The sequence below is a fragment of the Chroicocephalus ridibundus genome, chromosome 6, assembly GCF_963924245.1.
Source record: "Chroicocephalus ridibundus chromosome 6, bChrRid1.1, whole genome shotgun sequence".
Taxonomy (NCBI): domain Eukaryota; kingdom Metazoa; phylum Chordata; class Aves; order Charadriiformes; family Laridae; genus Chroicocephalus; species Chroicocephalus ridibundus.
In genome coordinates, this window is record NC_086289.1 from 5,811,921 (window position 1) to 5,827,655 (window position 15,735).

Below are 15,735 nucleotides of genomic sequence, written 5' to 3' on the forward strand. Positions count from 1 at the left end.
GATTGATAAGGATTTAATCTTTTTTTTTTTTTAATGCTTGATATTTAGCCCAAATAGGTACTGATCAGAGACTGATATCCTGTGGTTGGCCCAGTGGCTTTAGTAAATGCCTTCACCCGGTGGTAGGTATCCACACCACCAAAAAACATCATCAGTGCCAGCATGTATGTGTACAGTCTCAATAGAGATGCCAAAAATTGAGCGTAGAGACAGAGTGGTTTCCACAGGTAGAAAGAGTTGTTTCCTCAAACTGTGGGTGAAATGGCCGTCAGTGCCAATTCTGAGAAAAAATGGTATTTCAGCTTTGAGGTGGCATGGGGTGCGCTGGGCCCTGTGGGAAGCTGGAGCTATACCTGAGAGGTTTCACCTTCCTGTCAGCTCCTGGCAGTGGTTAAGTCACCCGAGAAGCTACCACATTTTCTGTTGGAGTTTACCAGGTGTAGTAATCCTGTGGGTATAGTTTGGAAGAGGGCCTGAGGAGGGGGGGGCTCTGGGTGCCCCAGAGATGGGTGACGCCACTGGTTTCCCACTCCACAAGGCTTGTCTGTGGATCAGTTGGTGGTGGGAGGGATGTGTGGGCAGACATGTATCTGTCTGTAAAGTACCTGCCAAGGATATCCTCAGACGTGACGCGTTGTTGGACAGGAGGGGACACCTGCAGTTAATTTGGGGACAGAGCCATGTAGCAACACCTTCTTCCATCAGCAGTGCTGCTCCCTCAGCTCGGCGGCCTTCAGGGACCTCCTGTGTTAGGTACGTGGCTCAGTGGAGACGGTGGGAGAGTGCTGCGTGCTGAAACGTGAGGGAGAAATATTTCAGTCCAAGTGTATGATGAAAAGGCTGTGATTGATTTTTGAGGCTGAAGAGTCAGTCTTGCAAGTCTGGGATGATGCTAAGCCAAAGACAAGGCAAGAGCCTGTGATTACAGTCTGGCCTAAAACACTGTAGGATGCTTTTGAGACCCATAATTTACAGGCTAATCAGCATTTGCCAAAGCAACAGATGTTGCAGGATCGGAAGGAAGGTGGCTGGGAATGGGCAGTGTTTTCACCGAACGGGGTCCAGCCTGCCGCTGAAGACTTCCCACGCTCCGAGTCAGGCAAAATAAGCAGCTAGGGCTGAGCGTGCCGCGCTGACCAGGGCAAGCGAAGAGGGCATGGCAGGTCTGTGTTTTCAGTTAAGCAGAGAGACAGCTGGAACTGCTTCATTTTTTTATTCGGTGATGACTGAATACGCAGAACCTCTACCAGGGACTGTTGATCCAGAACAGCTACTGGTGCCCTGAGAGGCATTGTTTGAGGGAGCCCTCTGTAGCTTCACAGTGGCAGCCATCAAGACGATTCTTTAGGAGTCAGTAACATTTCAAAATTGGTATTAAAGACTCTAATAAATGTGTCTAATTAAAAATTGTGGAAAAGAATTAGGTAACTTTTTTCTTTCCTCTCCCCCTCTCTCCCCCTTTATTGAGCATCTCTCCGTTGTCCCCAGAACTCGTGTTTGGTCCTGCATTTGCTATTCAGCTTTTATTTTCCTAGGCTGCACTTGAATCACACATTTGCAAGAAGAGGAAACAAGCACATTCAAAAGGAGAAAATAAGAGTAGTTTTCATTTTTTTTGAAATGAATCAAATGCCTTATCCAAAGCCCATTGAATTCCATGTGAGTTTCCCCCCTGACTTCAATGGGCTTTGGTTCTGGCTTTTAGCTCCCATGAAAGGTCCTGAACTGTCTGTGCTGGGGTGACAAGGAGGCTTGGATAGACAATTACCAGAGCTCTTCTCGGCCCCTGGCACAGCCAGGTTGCTAAGGAGACTTGGCCTCGGGATGGGCCCCCGAGCTCACCCCTTCCGGGGTTATTGTCTCCTCTCCCTGCCAAGGCACTCCAGTAGCGGCAGAGCCACTCTTCCCCTCACAATACGCTCTACTTCGGCCTCTGGCAGCAGCAAATCCTGCCCTACATCTTCCCTCCGCCGGCGTGCTCGGCGAGCAGTCCTCTCTTCCCGCAGTTTTTCCATCCCTGCACCCCCCGCACTAGGACCCGTGTGGTGGGATTGCATCTTCTGCGTTTTGTTGGCTGTGAAACTTGTTTTTTTTTTTTTTGGTCCCTGTCACCCGCATCTTCACCTCACGCGTTGGCATCATGGCTTTCCTGTCTCTCTCCTCTCTGATTTCCCTCTGTGTTGGCTGCAGCTGCTCAACAATAAATATTAGAGGAGATAAAGCCAAGGAATGGAGAGGGATGAGGCCCTTTTGTAGGAACTACCTGTCCAGGGACTTAAACTCCTTAAAGAGGAGCCTCAGGACTCCTTGTGAATTGTGCAGGCTCCCATAGTCATTTCCAGGACAGTTCTTCCAGTGTCTTCTCCCTCCCATCGTCTGTGGCAGGATGGGCTCCCACCCATCTCCAGGTGTCCTGCAGGGCTGGGAGCTTCCTGGGCAGCTCCTACCATTGTGCCAGTTTTTCAGAAACTTGGAATTTTCCAGCTTCTCTGGATTCTTTGCAGTTTTCTCTCTTGGAGGAAGGTATTCTGAAGTTTTAACATTAACAGGCTAAATGATAGTTTCTTCTAAGCCATTAGGCAGGTCTCTTTGTCAGTCGTCTTTAGATAGCGAGTCTGTTTGTCTATAGATAAGCAAGCAATTCTGAGCAGAAACGCTCAAGCCCTGGACACTTTTATTATGGTGGTGTATAATTTAGATGCTTGTAGCCTCGAATATGATAATCCTCACGTGAGCAATCATTTTCGCTCTGCCTTTTGTAGATAATTGACTCCTCAAATGGGGATGATGTTGGGTTTGTATCTAAACTGCAAGTTGGAGAAAGCAAGCTCGTGTCTGTCTGCTAAGGTGGGCTCCGGCATTAAGCATGCTTTCTCTTTAAAAAGTGTTATAAAGTTAGGCTTTGGGAAGAATAAAAATGAGATATAATAGGTGGGGACTTACACGTAATTATGAGTTTGGTTCAATTGTTTTCAGCTCAATATACAGAAAAAAATTAAATTTTTATTAAACATCCATTACATTTGCCTTTAAACATCTATTACGGTTCAGTTGAACCAGGAAGGTCTGTTAAAGCAAGCAGGGCATATCTCTGAAAAACCTTGTAGATCTGTATGTAGTTCACTGAGTAACTAATATTGATGGGGATAAAATTAGTATCTACTACTTTTTATGGTCCTTATGACGTAGTGTTTGGTACACTTGAAGATAACTAATCTATGGGGTGATGTTCTGTGTTATAGCATATGCTGTTGACTTGTTTTTGAAACATGTTGTGTTAGGAGTGAAGCACTAAAATTTCAGTGGTCAAATAGTAAAGATTTATTTCTTGAGGTTCTGATCCAATGCAATATTAATGAGCAAGGGGAATATCAACATCGGTAGGGCTACAGAGCTATGAGATTGTTTGCCAACTTGTATGAAAATATTGTTTGTCTGAGTTAAATAACTGGAGATGTATATGGTCACTGTAGTTTAGCGATGATCCTGATCATTAGATTATGTAGGGCTAATGATAAAATTAGTTTCACCAGCCTTTAAGATTTTTTTAAAAGGCAACTTTTCACTCTTTCGCTAGTCTTTAGTAAAAAAGAACGCGCTGTTTCCATCTAATATTGGCGTAGCCAGTTGTGTGAGTGATGATTTGTGCTTACAAATGTGCGGCTTGTATTTTAAATGCTTAATAGCGATGTGAGATTTATGAATATGGTTTGGACAGTACCTGTGCTAAAGCAGAGTCCTTAGGTGTGTGTGGTTTGCAGAGATAGACAGGAGGACATCCTGAAATGATTATTTCCAAGAAACGATACTGTGCAGAATTACACCTGGTCACTTGTAACGAGTGGAAGTTTCTTCATATTTAGTGATTTTCTCCAGTACTGGGTATATTTCTTGTGGTCCTTGGACTCCAGGATTGTCGTGAAACCCCGCTGAATTTGCAGCGTGGTGGTTACGTTGTTCTGTGCCGTTTGCCTGGGTGGGCATAGGAACATACTCGCTTCTACTGAAGTGGGGGTGTCGACCAACGCTAATCATTGCTCCATGTGTTGGAGGGCAAGTAAAGTTTGTTTTTACCCTTAGAGAAGAAATTTCACAAATGGCTATACATATATACCTATACGTATGCACGCACTTTATTTAATTTTTTTAAAGGAATTTGGGACCAAGAACGTAATAACTTTGCTTTTACTTCTTTGCTTTACCTCCTCTTTTTTTGGTAGAGGAAACGTTTGACAGTCATCAATAAAAGATTAAATCATTGATGGCTATCGGGATAAACTAAACACATTTCGTGTGTTGGTGCTGGCATAGTAGGAACTTTTCCAAGATGTTTCAGGCCTCATTCTCTGGTTTGTTTAAGGGCAGAGAATAAGGTCACAAAGGAAATCAAACCCTGATGTGGAGAAATGAAACATGAGGCCTACTGACTTCTAAAAACCATTTTAAATAACATTCTCTAAGGTTTCATTTTATACTGAAGGCAGCTGTAATAAGTTTTGGAAGATGGTGTAAGGTTTCTATTAAAGAGAGACTTTTGCTTGCTGTTTTTGTACCCAAATGAAGGAGTAAGGGAGATGGAATTAGAACTTATTTAGTATAAGGCGAGAAACTAAAAGTTCTCTCCAGGACTGTAAAATGGTAATTTATATGTTCTACTGTAATTTACAAATTAAAAAATATTAAACTGTTCCTAGATCTTTGAAAATGACACACATAGCCATGGAATCATTTAATAACTGCAACGCAAATGCACTTTTGCCACAAGTAAAATAAGACTGCTGCTTTGTAGCATGCTGCCAGCGTAGCCTCAGTGAATAAATTCCCAGTAGATGTTTGCTGCATGCCAAATATATTGGACTGTATAAAAGATCCCATTGTTCCTTGGGCAGCATTATTTGCTATTACACTCGCAATGTTTGCTTGTGAAACAATTTATTGGAAACTAGTATGTTTAAGAAGGGACGCTTGATTTGAAATTCGGTTGATTTGGCTCATAACGTCAAAGCTTTGACGGTGTACAGCCTCTAAAAATAAATATTTAGGTCTGTTGTTTTTTGACTTATCTTCAAAAGAATTCCTGGAGCAGGGGAGAATGGACAGCTTGGGCTGGGGATGGGCTTTTCACTTCTAATTCCTATGTTGAAAGCATACGTAGGTCTGTATTAACTTTACATTCTTATAAAAAGGAAGGGGCAGAGTTAAGTTGGCAGGAAGAAGGCGGTGAGTTCCCAGCGAGGCTGATGAAACTGCAGCTCTCTGAAGTGTTTCTGGGGAGGGTGGTATTGTCCACGCCGCTCACTGGATAATAAAGAAATTTGGTACGCAGGGCTGTCATTTTGAGGACTTTCTCTTATGCGATGTTGGAATGAAAAAGTGTGTATGCTTTGCCCACTTGCCTTTTCCAGCACAAAAAGGCTGTTGGTGGCCCGGGCGGCTGGGGAGCTGGGCTCGTGCCCTGCCCACCGCCCAGAAGATGTCAGCAGCTTTTAGATCAGGCTCAGCGAGGGTGGTGGAGAGCTGCCCTGCTCTCGCAGCTGAGGGCAAGGCCCCCATGGATGCTCTGCCCGAAGGCTCTGCATATCGCAGCTGCAAAATGGGGCTGGGAATGCAGAAAATTTGTCTCTTTGGGTACCCAGATGGTGCAGGGTGCACTCGATATTTTCAGTGAAGTAAGCTTGACCAAGAACATTTGATAAAGGCTGAAGCAAGTCCATTGGTTCACATTAAATACGCTGCAAGTTTTCCAGAGAACTCTGTATTTCCCTGGGTCCTGCTCAGGATAAGAAAGAAGTGGTGTTTCTGCTGCTGCGTCTGGGTGAAGCAGAGAGCAGCCACCGTGGCAGTGCTGGTCAGAGCGTTTTGACAAGTGGAGCCGTCTGGTGTGTGCATCCTGCACGAGGGGGTTCAGTGCTGAGGCTTCTGCCGCTCGTTTTGAAAAAAAAAAAAAATCCCTTTTGGTTTATTTCAATATGTTGATCAGTTTTAAAAATGATTCACTAGTCTTTCTTCCTAATTTGTGGAGGTTTAGCCCAGTCAGAATGTTTCGAAACCCAGAGGTACTTATTACAATAGCTAAAAAGAAACAAAAAGAAAGATATTTTACTTAATTCTTGCTGAGTTCAACTATGAAAAATGCTTAAGGTTTTTAGGCATGGTTTCTCCCCTCCCCCAAATAGCTATTCTTTATATTACAAGTGTAGTGCTCAAGTTGTCTCCTTTGAACTGTAGTTTTTGTTATACGTTTTGGCTGCAGTGTTATTTCGGAGGAGTCAGCCAGCAGGCTTACAGGGCTTTTTGGCTCGAGTTCACTTACAGTTTTCTTGGCAGCTCTGCTTATTTATGCATCTTTATTTCTCTCTCTCTCTCTCTCTCTCTCTCTCTCTCTCTCTCCTTTTCGCTCCCCCTCCCTACCCGACCAGAGCGATCACCGCACAGACCCATCCTCCAAGCTGGCCTCCCAGCAAACGCCTCTGCAGTCGTCGGAGGTGACGTCGAGTTTGTCTGCAAAGTCTACAGTGATGCTCAGCCTCACATCCAGTGGATAAAACATGTAGAGAAGAATGGCAGTAAATACGGACCAGATGGACTGCCCTATCTTCAGGTTCTAAAGGTGAGGCTTTACAGATGCCGGCGATGGTGATGACTTCTTTAAAGCGTTGAGTTTATTTGATGTACATCCAAGAATTTTGAGATCTGAACTTCTTTTGAGAATGGAACTGTTTATGTTACAAATGAAATAACGAGTTAGATAAACCTTTGATAGTCTAAATGCTAATTGTGCAGCTTATAGACACTTTTGCTCTTTTTTCACTTCCGTGAAGTCCTTTATCTCTAAATGTTTCAGGCATGACTTATTCAGAAAAAATGAAAACCCTCTTAAAGAACATCATTGACGTTTATGTTTTGGTAGAGCGCATCCAAAACATACATGGGAGAACCTACTCCATTTCTTTCACGTTTCTTCAGCCTCTTTATTTCAAAGTAACGTGGCACCTGCTGCCAAGAGCCTGTTGGCAAGGTTCGGTTTGCTGGATGCTGAGCCTGGAGAGATGTCCTTTTTTTGCTGGCATGTGGTGGCCTATTGGTGGTGTCATTCCTGCTGGCAGGCCTTTCGAGCGAGCCTGACCAAGGAAACTCCAAAGTTTTCCAAGCTGGGTGGCATTGTCCAAACTCGGCGTGTTGGCAGGCAGGACGGCCAGCTCTGTACCATCATCTTCCACGCAGCCGGTGTACCAGCCCAGGTGCTTTTTTCCTTGATGCCGCTGTTTTCTAACTCCTCATGTGATGCTTCGTATTTAAAAAAAAAGCAAACAACAAAAAACCCAAACAACCCCCAAACCCTCAATGTTTTGATGGTGATACCTGTGTGAAGTGGAAGGCATATTCTCATGTCGTGTTGGTGGTGGGACCGTAGACAGATCGGTGTCCGTTTTGGGCAGCAGTGACATTGTTCTCCTGTGTTATTGGTCTATTCTAGCATTCGGGGATAAATAGTTCCAATGCTGAAGTGCTGACACTGTACAATGTGACAGAGGCGGACGCTGGAGAATATATTTGTAAGGTCTCCAATTATATAGGGGAGGCCAACCAGTCTGCCTGGCTCTCTGTTCTGCCAAGTAAACCAGGTAACACTGTTTTTTAAAGCAAGCTGGATGTAGAAGCTGGAAAAAATGGTGCTTTGGGAGACTGCAGGCAGCTTGTAGGATAACTCTTTGGCCTTGTGGTATATGTATAATCTTCCTTTGGTGATGCAACTGGTATTACACCAGCAGCCATGGAAAAATTCCCACAATATTCCCTGTGTACCATAAGCACTGGTTTCTGAGGCTAATCTTTATTCTCTCTCGTGTTTGTTGTCTTTGTGTCTGTGTGTTTATGTCTAGTTTTGTTGTTAATTCCGCATACTTTGCAGTTCACATGCAGAGTACTCGTTGAATAATGTAATTACAACCTAATTAGTGTATATTTATATATATACATTTGTATATATATATGAAATGTTCACATAAGCACCTACTGAAACATAAGGTCAGGTCAGTTTAGTCACTTATAAGTTCCCACGTCACCTGCCACTGTGCAGGGTGGGAGCTTTTTCTGTTGTTATTCACTCGTTAATAACTGGATAATAACCCATCAAGAGCAATAAAGACTGGCAACAACGTGACTATGGCTCACAACTAAATTTACTTTGAAATGATCTGGTAAAGAAATGTGTTTATTCCCTCATCATGAATTTCAAAGTAACATTTTTGAATGGAACAGAGACAAAAAGCAGCAAACAATAATTTCTCTAAGTCTTCCATCACAGAAACCTTGACACTGGTGCCCTGCTGCGCCCATCTGGGGACAGCTGGAAAGTTCCGGCTCTAAGATTTACTCTATTTGTATGAGTTTAGATAACCACTAATACGCTGATTGGTTTGGTGCATAATGACTTGTCAAGCCCCAGATTTATCAAGTCTATAAGGAGACCAGAAAAAAACCCTTCCAGAGTATTATTTGTGTTAAACTCTCTAAGATTTAGAAAAAATATATTTTATTTCCATCTCCCGGTTTTCTAACCTTTGGCGTCCAGTTTTTCTCCACATCTTTGAGCCACGACTGATCTTTTTTGAGCAAGTCCCGAGCTACCATCCTGCTCTCCCCACTCTGCTTCTAGGCAAGGCACCAAACGTTACTAGACTTCAGATTAAGCTGAGGTTTGGCAACACTGCACAACGTACAATATTGAAGTGTAGTGCAGTGCCTGATGCAAGGACCATGCGCTGCTTAAGACAGCTACTATGTTGTGCCTTTTGGAGCAGGATTTGCCCTTTTTTTTATCCTTTCAGAGCATATTTTTATAGTAAATTCTTCCCTCTGAAACAGGTAACTACATGTGAAGGAGCCCGCGTTCTGTCCTACTTTGTCTTCTCTTTGTTTTTCTTTCGACTTCCTTTTATTAAAAAAGAAGGAGGGGAAAAAAAAACCACCAAGCCTTGTGGGTTAATTTTTCCATGTCATTTGATTGCATGCATGTTTAGGTGGTGAGTTTAGGTCTGGTGAAGGGTGTCGATTACTTTCTGAGGTGAGCTGGGACCTGTTGGTAAACGCCTTTTGGATGAGGGATTGTGGATGGGGAAGGAGCTTTGCATCTCTACACCTCTGCCTTTACAAAGTGCAAAGCCCTGTGGCTCCATCTCCCTATCCACAAGAATTCTCTCAGTGTCTAGCTTTTTCTCTTGCTTCCCTCTTTTGTTTTTTTCTAGGCTGCCGGTGTTAACACCACGGACAAAGAAATTGAGGTTCTCTATATACGGAATGTAACTTTTGAGGATGCTGGGGAGTATACATGCTTGGCGGGTAATTCTATTGGGATATCCTTTCACACTGCATGGTTGACAGTTCTGCCAGGTATACACTGCTCTCTTTCTGTGGTTTTTCCTCTTTTTTATTTCCCCTTGTTGGTTGCTGCAGAATTAGCACGGCTTCTGTCTCAGAAAAGGACTTTTACAATGATTTGGGTTTTTTAAAACACTGTTGTCTCAAGCCAATGAATTGTCTTGCCATGTATTTGCAACTCCAAAAACCTAACAACAATAACAAAAAAAGGCGGCGGGGGGGTGTGTGTCTATTGCACTCAATTGAAATATTTTTTACATCTGTTAAACGTTCATCAGAAATGCTAAGGAGCTGCATTTCCTTAGCACTTCAGTGAGAAAACTGAAAAAAACAGCACAATAATCATTGTAAAATTGTTTCAAGAGGAGGAAATTCAAAGTTTCTTATGAAGCTTTGGGACTAATTTGGCCACAATCATGTACTGGCTCATCAAAATACCTGAGCTGCTTAGCGTAGCTTAAATTCACTTTTACCTATCATCCAAATCTCTTACGGAAATTCTAATTGTAATGGCAACAGATCGTGTACAGAAGCAGTGCCTTCCATATCTTGGGAATCGGCTCCGTGCATCTTTAAACATTGCATGCTCTAAGAAAACAAGTAGTCGTTTGCTTTTACTGCAACGCATGTCTTGCTGTTCTGGGGTTGATGATGTTTCTGTCCTTAAAAGAAACAAACATCAATGTGCTTTATTGCCTGAAAATTGTTATCAGCTGTTAGATGATGTAACTGTAGTTGGTTTTGACACTAGTCAAATTTTCTCGTTTATAACTGTTGGCAGCTGCCTCAGGAGTTCCTTTGAAAAAAAAAAAAAAAACATGACCACCTGAGGTTTGCCGGGTCATCTTGTGCTTACCATTTATTAATTGTTAATCCTAAGTAGAAGGTACAAAACCTGCATGTGCATATTGCTGAGGTTCGTATTATGGGAGTGAAACGTTCCCGCTTTCTGCGGATAATATCTTACCCTTCATTAAAAAATATCGAACGAGGCAACGGTATTACACCTCACTCTTAGGTGCACACCGAGCTCGCGTGGTCTGGCACCAAGTAGGCGAAGCGGTACTTGTGTAGAGCTTGCTTCTGCTAGACTGTTTGCATTTTGCAAGTGCTTGAACAGCATTTTTATTTTTTTTTTTTTTTTAACCCATTTTCTTGAATGAGATATTTTTACCAGCCCAAAATGAGGCACAAGAAAATTTCAGCTTGAACGTGCATTGCTTGTGGAGTGACCGCTGATTGCTGTGGAATGCTGTTTATCCCAGGCGCTGAATCCCAGATAAGGGATTAGGGACAGTGTTTGCACATGTTAACTGTCTTGAAGATAATTTCAAAATGGTTTCAATCAGAGCAACAGCTATGGAGAACCACTCCCACTAAAATCTAATCTCGTAGACTGGTAACCACCGGTGAGGTTACGTGAAATAGACAGTCCTCACAAAAGAGGACTCATTAATTAACGTAATGCTAGCAATTCAATTTTCGCTTGCGTTACGCATTTTAATCCGGGCTCTTCAAAGGACCTCAGGGGAGTTGGGCACCCAGCGTGAACCACAGCGAGTTAAGCAGCTGGGCAGCCGGGTCCTCCAAACACTTCAAATCCCTAACCTGTATTTAGAAGTGTGATGAGGGAATGATCCATCCTGCTTTCCCTCCATATTTTGAGACCCCAGTGACAATTTTGGATAAACAGGCAATGCAGACTGAAGCCCGAACATCTATTTGCGAATTTAGACACTTTTCTTTTAGGCTAGCTAATTCAATATTTTATTTTCAGATGTGTCTTTATGTGGTTAAAAAGAATTACAGTGCTTTTGAAGCTTGACTTGAGCAACAGAATGAACCTGAGGCTAGTTTGAACAATTAAGTTTTTTTCTTTTCCCCCCAAATTTTGCTTGATCATGCAACATTTCAAGGTATATGTATCTACCTATGTAGGCAGCCACATGTATGTGTCTGTGTATATACACGTGCATGCACAAGCTCACACTCAGGGGCAAATTGAGAAGTCAAAGCAGTGATCTAGAGAGAGGAATTACTCTCAGATTGCAAGATGGCCTAGACACCCACAGTATTCTGTACGTCACACAGTCCCTGCGAGAATTGCTGATATTTTACCATTTCATGTTGTTCCAAGCGCTGTAGTACTCAACTGTACTATGTACCATGTGCTAACTCTGTGGCATGATTGTTCCCTCCTAAAAACTTCCAATCCAGCTCCTGAAAAAGAAAAAGAATATCCGGCATCTCCGGACTACCTGGAAATAGCAATTTACTGCATAGGGGTCTTCTTAATTATCTGCATGGTGCTGACTGTCATCCTGTGCCGCATGAAGAACACCACCAAGAAGCCCGATTTCAGCAGCCAGCCCGCTGTCCATAAGCTGACAAAGCGCATCCCTCTGCGCAGACAGGTAACAGAAAGTAGATAAAGAGTTTAAAAAAACTTTTACCAAAAACAACTAAGCCAGCCAGTCCTCCCGATGAACGCTTTGGGAAGGGGAATAAATAAGCATTAAACCGAATTGCAGTAGAGGGGGGATTTAACGTGGCACGTGGGAGACTGGCAAGGGAAGAAAGTGCGGGTTGACAGAGCAGTGTGTGCCTCAAGGCGAGGGAATCGTAGAAACATAGAATGGTTTAGGACAGAAGGGACCTTAAAGACCATCCAGTCCCACCCCCCTGCCCTGGGCAGGGACACCTCCCACCAGCCCAGGTTGCTCCAAGCCCCGTCCAGCCTGGCCTTGAACCCCTCCAGGGATGGGGCAGCCACAGCTTCCCTGGGAATCAGGGCAGGGATGTTAGAGGAGAGACATGAAAAATGGAATATGGTCTGTATTAGCAGTCTATAGATGGCAAAAAATGTATTTAAAGTATTTTGGGGCCTGATCCCATAGCTCATTTAAGTCAATGGAAAAATTTGTACTGACTTAATGGACTTTGGAACAGAATCCTATTTAATTGTGTATTTATAACGTATCTAAGGTGACTATTATTGCAGTAATTTAGGTACCAGATACAGAGAGGTATTTTTCAGGGAGAATGTTGAAGACTGAGGGGAGGGAATTTCATAGCCAGGCATCCAGAAACCACCCCAAAATAGAAAAAAGACTGTAATAAAGTAAAAATAGGGGAGATGCTATATCAGATCTCTGAGAGTTTGATTAAGATGCTGATGCTTTTGAGTGAGGAACAAAAGCAAGTGTCAGATTTAAAATGCACACAACAGCATCACAGAAAATCTGTTTTACAGTTGCTTGTGGCTGGCAATGGGTGTTTCTGGAGAGGGCAGTACCGTGAGCAACAAAGCAGTTGAACGAGTAACAGGCCTTTGGCTTTGTCAGAGGCCATCACTTGCCAAACAGCCTCTATCCCCACATACTGTCCTCTCCTGAAAGACTTGTTTCTTTTGAAGCTGGAGTTCAATACGTTGTGATTTTTGTTTTTTTCTTGCAGTAGTTCTTCAGGATAGAACTCTAAACCCACCAAATCCAATTGCAGGTTTCAGCCCTGAGAGACGGGAGGGGTGTTGGCATCTGAGGCTTTGATTCACCTCGTTATCCAAAATTGGGACCATCTACTGCAGGGTTGGATCTAGGCTCTGGTCAGGGGTTTGGATCCAAGGGTTTAGCTCAGGTCCATCTGCACCATGAAGAGGTAGCGCGGAATTTCTGCAGTTTTGTTTCTACAGCCTGTCCAGAATATTATAACTACCAGTAATACATGTACCTTAAAAACAGTTCTTCAGTGTAAGTGATATTTTAGAGATGCAGTCCACCAGAGTTAGGGCAGAGCTTGGCCTTGGGATTTTGGATATTATTGCTTTTTTCTGAATCCTGTTTTCAGGGTTTCTGAATCTCCTTCGTTAGAAAGACTACAGAGAAATCCCTCTAGTAATGCGTTAGCCACCTTCCTCTAAAGTGCAGTATTTTACAAAATCTTGAGGTGGGGGACGGAGACTTTGTCGGATCTGAAAAATGCTTGGTTTGTTTTATGAGCAAAAATGTTAATTTGTCTGACTTGGCTGATTTTTTTGTTGTTGTTGTTGTCATTTTATGACTTCATGCATTTGCTTGAGGATCACTGGGAAGGAGAGGGACTTTTGCTTCTGAGTAGATGAGAAATTGATGAGAAGCCCTCAGCTCAATTTAAACATCCCTATGGCTAAAATTCTGCGTAGCGTTCCGCACAAAGAAAAGGCTTTTCAAATGTTGTGTACTAAACCAGAGAGAGATACATATCAGCCGCTTAGATAAAAGACATTTATTAGATTTCTGCCTGAATATAAAAGCATCACAATGACTCAGAGATAAGTTGACGGCATAAAAAATACCTAAGGTTTGGTGTGAGCTCAGTTGTGTCAGTTGGAAATGGCTCCTTGGGGGGAGAGTGTTATTTCATTGCGTGTGACAGCAGTGCCAACCGCTGCCCTCAGTTTAGTTATTTATCATTAAATGATGCAATATGGACCTTCTCCAAAGCTATTGTTTTCACAGAGGAAAAAAAAAAAATAATCTCTGTCTTATAACATGCTTGTCAGATCGGGTTTTATTGGCTTATTTTGGTTTTCTAGATTTTCTTTGCAAAATCAGCATTTTTGCTTTTAGAAGTGGGAATGATTTTTTGAAAAACAATATATGTTTGAAAGTGTGAATCCTATTTCAACCCCTAAGCAAAAATTTCCCTGCTCTCTGTTCTCCCGAGTGCTTTTTTATTAACGGGATTTTCTCATAGAAGGGCTCCCTGCTTTCCTATCTTCATAGAGGAAAATATAACCATTGTAAGTGTTAAAAGAAATGTGTATTTCTGGTTTGATGATTTCACTGGTCATTTCACTAATTGCAGTAGCTTGCAGAGGCAGGATGAGACGAGCAGTCTCTAAAGACTTGCTTATCAACAGTGAAGATTCCTTAATTTTTCAGTTGGCATCTCCTTGGTCTCTAAGGCTGCAGCAGTTGTTTCGTTTCTGCATCTTTTAAAGCTGGTTTTGGATTTCAGAATCGTTGTCACGAATCAAGAATTAAAAAATAAGCCAGGAGGTGTTTTATTTAATGGGTGTGTGTTTCTGGGTTATTCAACTCGGTTTGTTTTGTTCTACCACCAGGCTTACTTTTGTGTTGCAGTTTATTTGTATGGCAGAGGATTGTATTTAAAGCTCGGCGGGGTTTTGTCACTAAAGCTCTATTTATCTGTTGAAGGAAGGTTCTCCCTTGCCTTTGTGCTGTGTGTGGGAGGAATAAAGCCAGTGGCCGGGTTGTGGAGAGGATGGGTGAGAGCGGGCAGGGGAGATGCTCGTGGCAGGTATAGGCTGTGTGAGCCAGGCTGGGATCCGGGATGGGTGATGGGATTTGCTGGAATTCCAGAGAAATGAGGCCATAGATTGGGGGATTCTTGATATTGTTTTCGAAGCTCTCTGCTGCTGGGTCAAGCTCCCTGAGGATCTGGAGTTGAAAATAATCCTGGTTCACGAAGAGGCGTTCGCATGACTGTGATGCCATCTTGTCTAAGCGGGATAAGAGTCTTGCTGAGTAACATATGGTTTGGTTTGCAGGCCTGGATTCTCCTACACTGTTTAGTCTGAGCTACTACAGGATTTTATCATTCCCCACATGCAGGCATTTTTTTTTCCTGCCAAAATGCGGTTCTTTTCACATTCGTAGGAAGGGTCATGATGAAGTCAGGAATTATCAGTTCCCTCCCCCTACAACCCTCAGCCTCACTGGGATCTGGTACTGGGTTTTGGAAATGGAAACTGCTTACAGGGAAATCCAGCAAGCAGTTCCTCATCTTTATATAAAAGCAGAGCTCTGCAGTGCTCCATCGGTATTAGCTGTGTTCTGCGTAGCAGTCCCAGCTCACAAGGGAGGGGGAAGTGTTTGTAGGATTGGGGATTGACCATCACGAGCCGATTTGCAGTATAGGCTTTAGGTGACAGGTTCACTGAACCAAAAGGTAAAGAGTAGCGGGATCCCAACTTTTGTTTATCTTTTAACAAGTAAATTATAATTAAAACAGACAAAGAAGACAGGGCTGCTCTAGTATCTATGGAAGGTCTCACCTCTTGTGACTTGCCTAAAGTCAAGTACAGGTGTTTGTCATCACTAGAGCGTTTCATGAAGCGCTATCACAGTCCTCAACCCAGGACACACAGTTAATCTGTCGAATTTGGACCCCCTCAATTTGGGTGTATGTACGTGTCTTAAATAGGGGAGGACTGATTTCCTACGCTTAGTATTTTAAATATGTTCCCATTAATTTATATCTACTGTGGTTGTTGATTCTAACCCTTCATAAAGATATAGTGGGGACGTTTGTGATGAGCAAAGACTGGTTGGTTTAAAGTAAGACTTAAGC

The 15,735-nt window shown here is 42.9% G+C and overlaps 1 protein-coding gene across 12 annotated transcripts in view; it reads left to right on the top strand.

The window, feature by feature from the left end:
- FGFR2 (fibroblast growth factor receptor 2) overlaps window positions 1-15,735 on the top strand; it is a 90,386-nt gene that overhangs the window by 49,148 nt on the left and 25,503 nt on the right. For 6 of the 12 annotated variants that reach the window (XM_063337785.1, XM_063337786.1, XM_063337781.1 and 3 more), the window contains 3 exons: window positions 6,420-6,610; window positions 7,478-7,625; window positions 11,599-11,801. In XM_063337785.1, the coding sequence (XP_063193855.1) occupies window positions 6,420-6,610; window positions 7,478-7,625; window positions 11,599-11,801 (542 nt within the window). Of the gene's footprint in view, window positions 1-6,419; window positions 6,611-7,477; window positions 7,626-9,248; window positions 9,394-11,598; window positions 11,802-15,735 lie in introns of all 12 variants that reach the window. The other 6 variants (XM_063337782.1, XM_063337788.1, XM_063337790.1 and 3 more) reach the window with 3 other exon arrangements.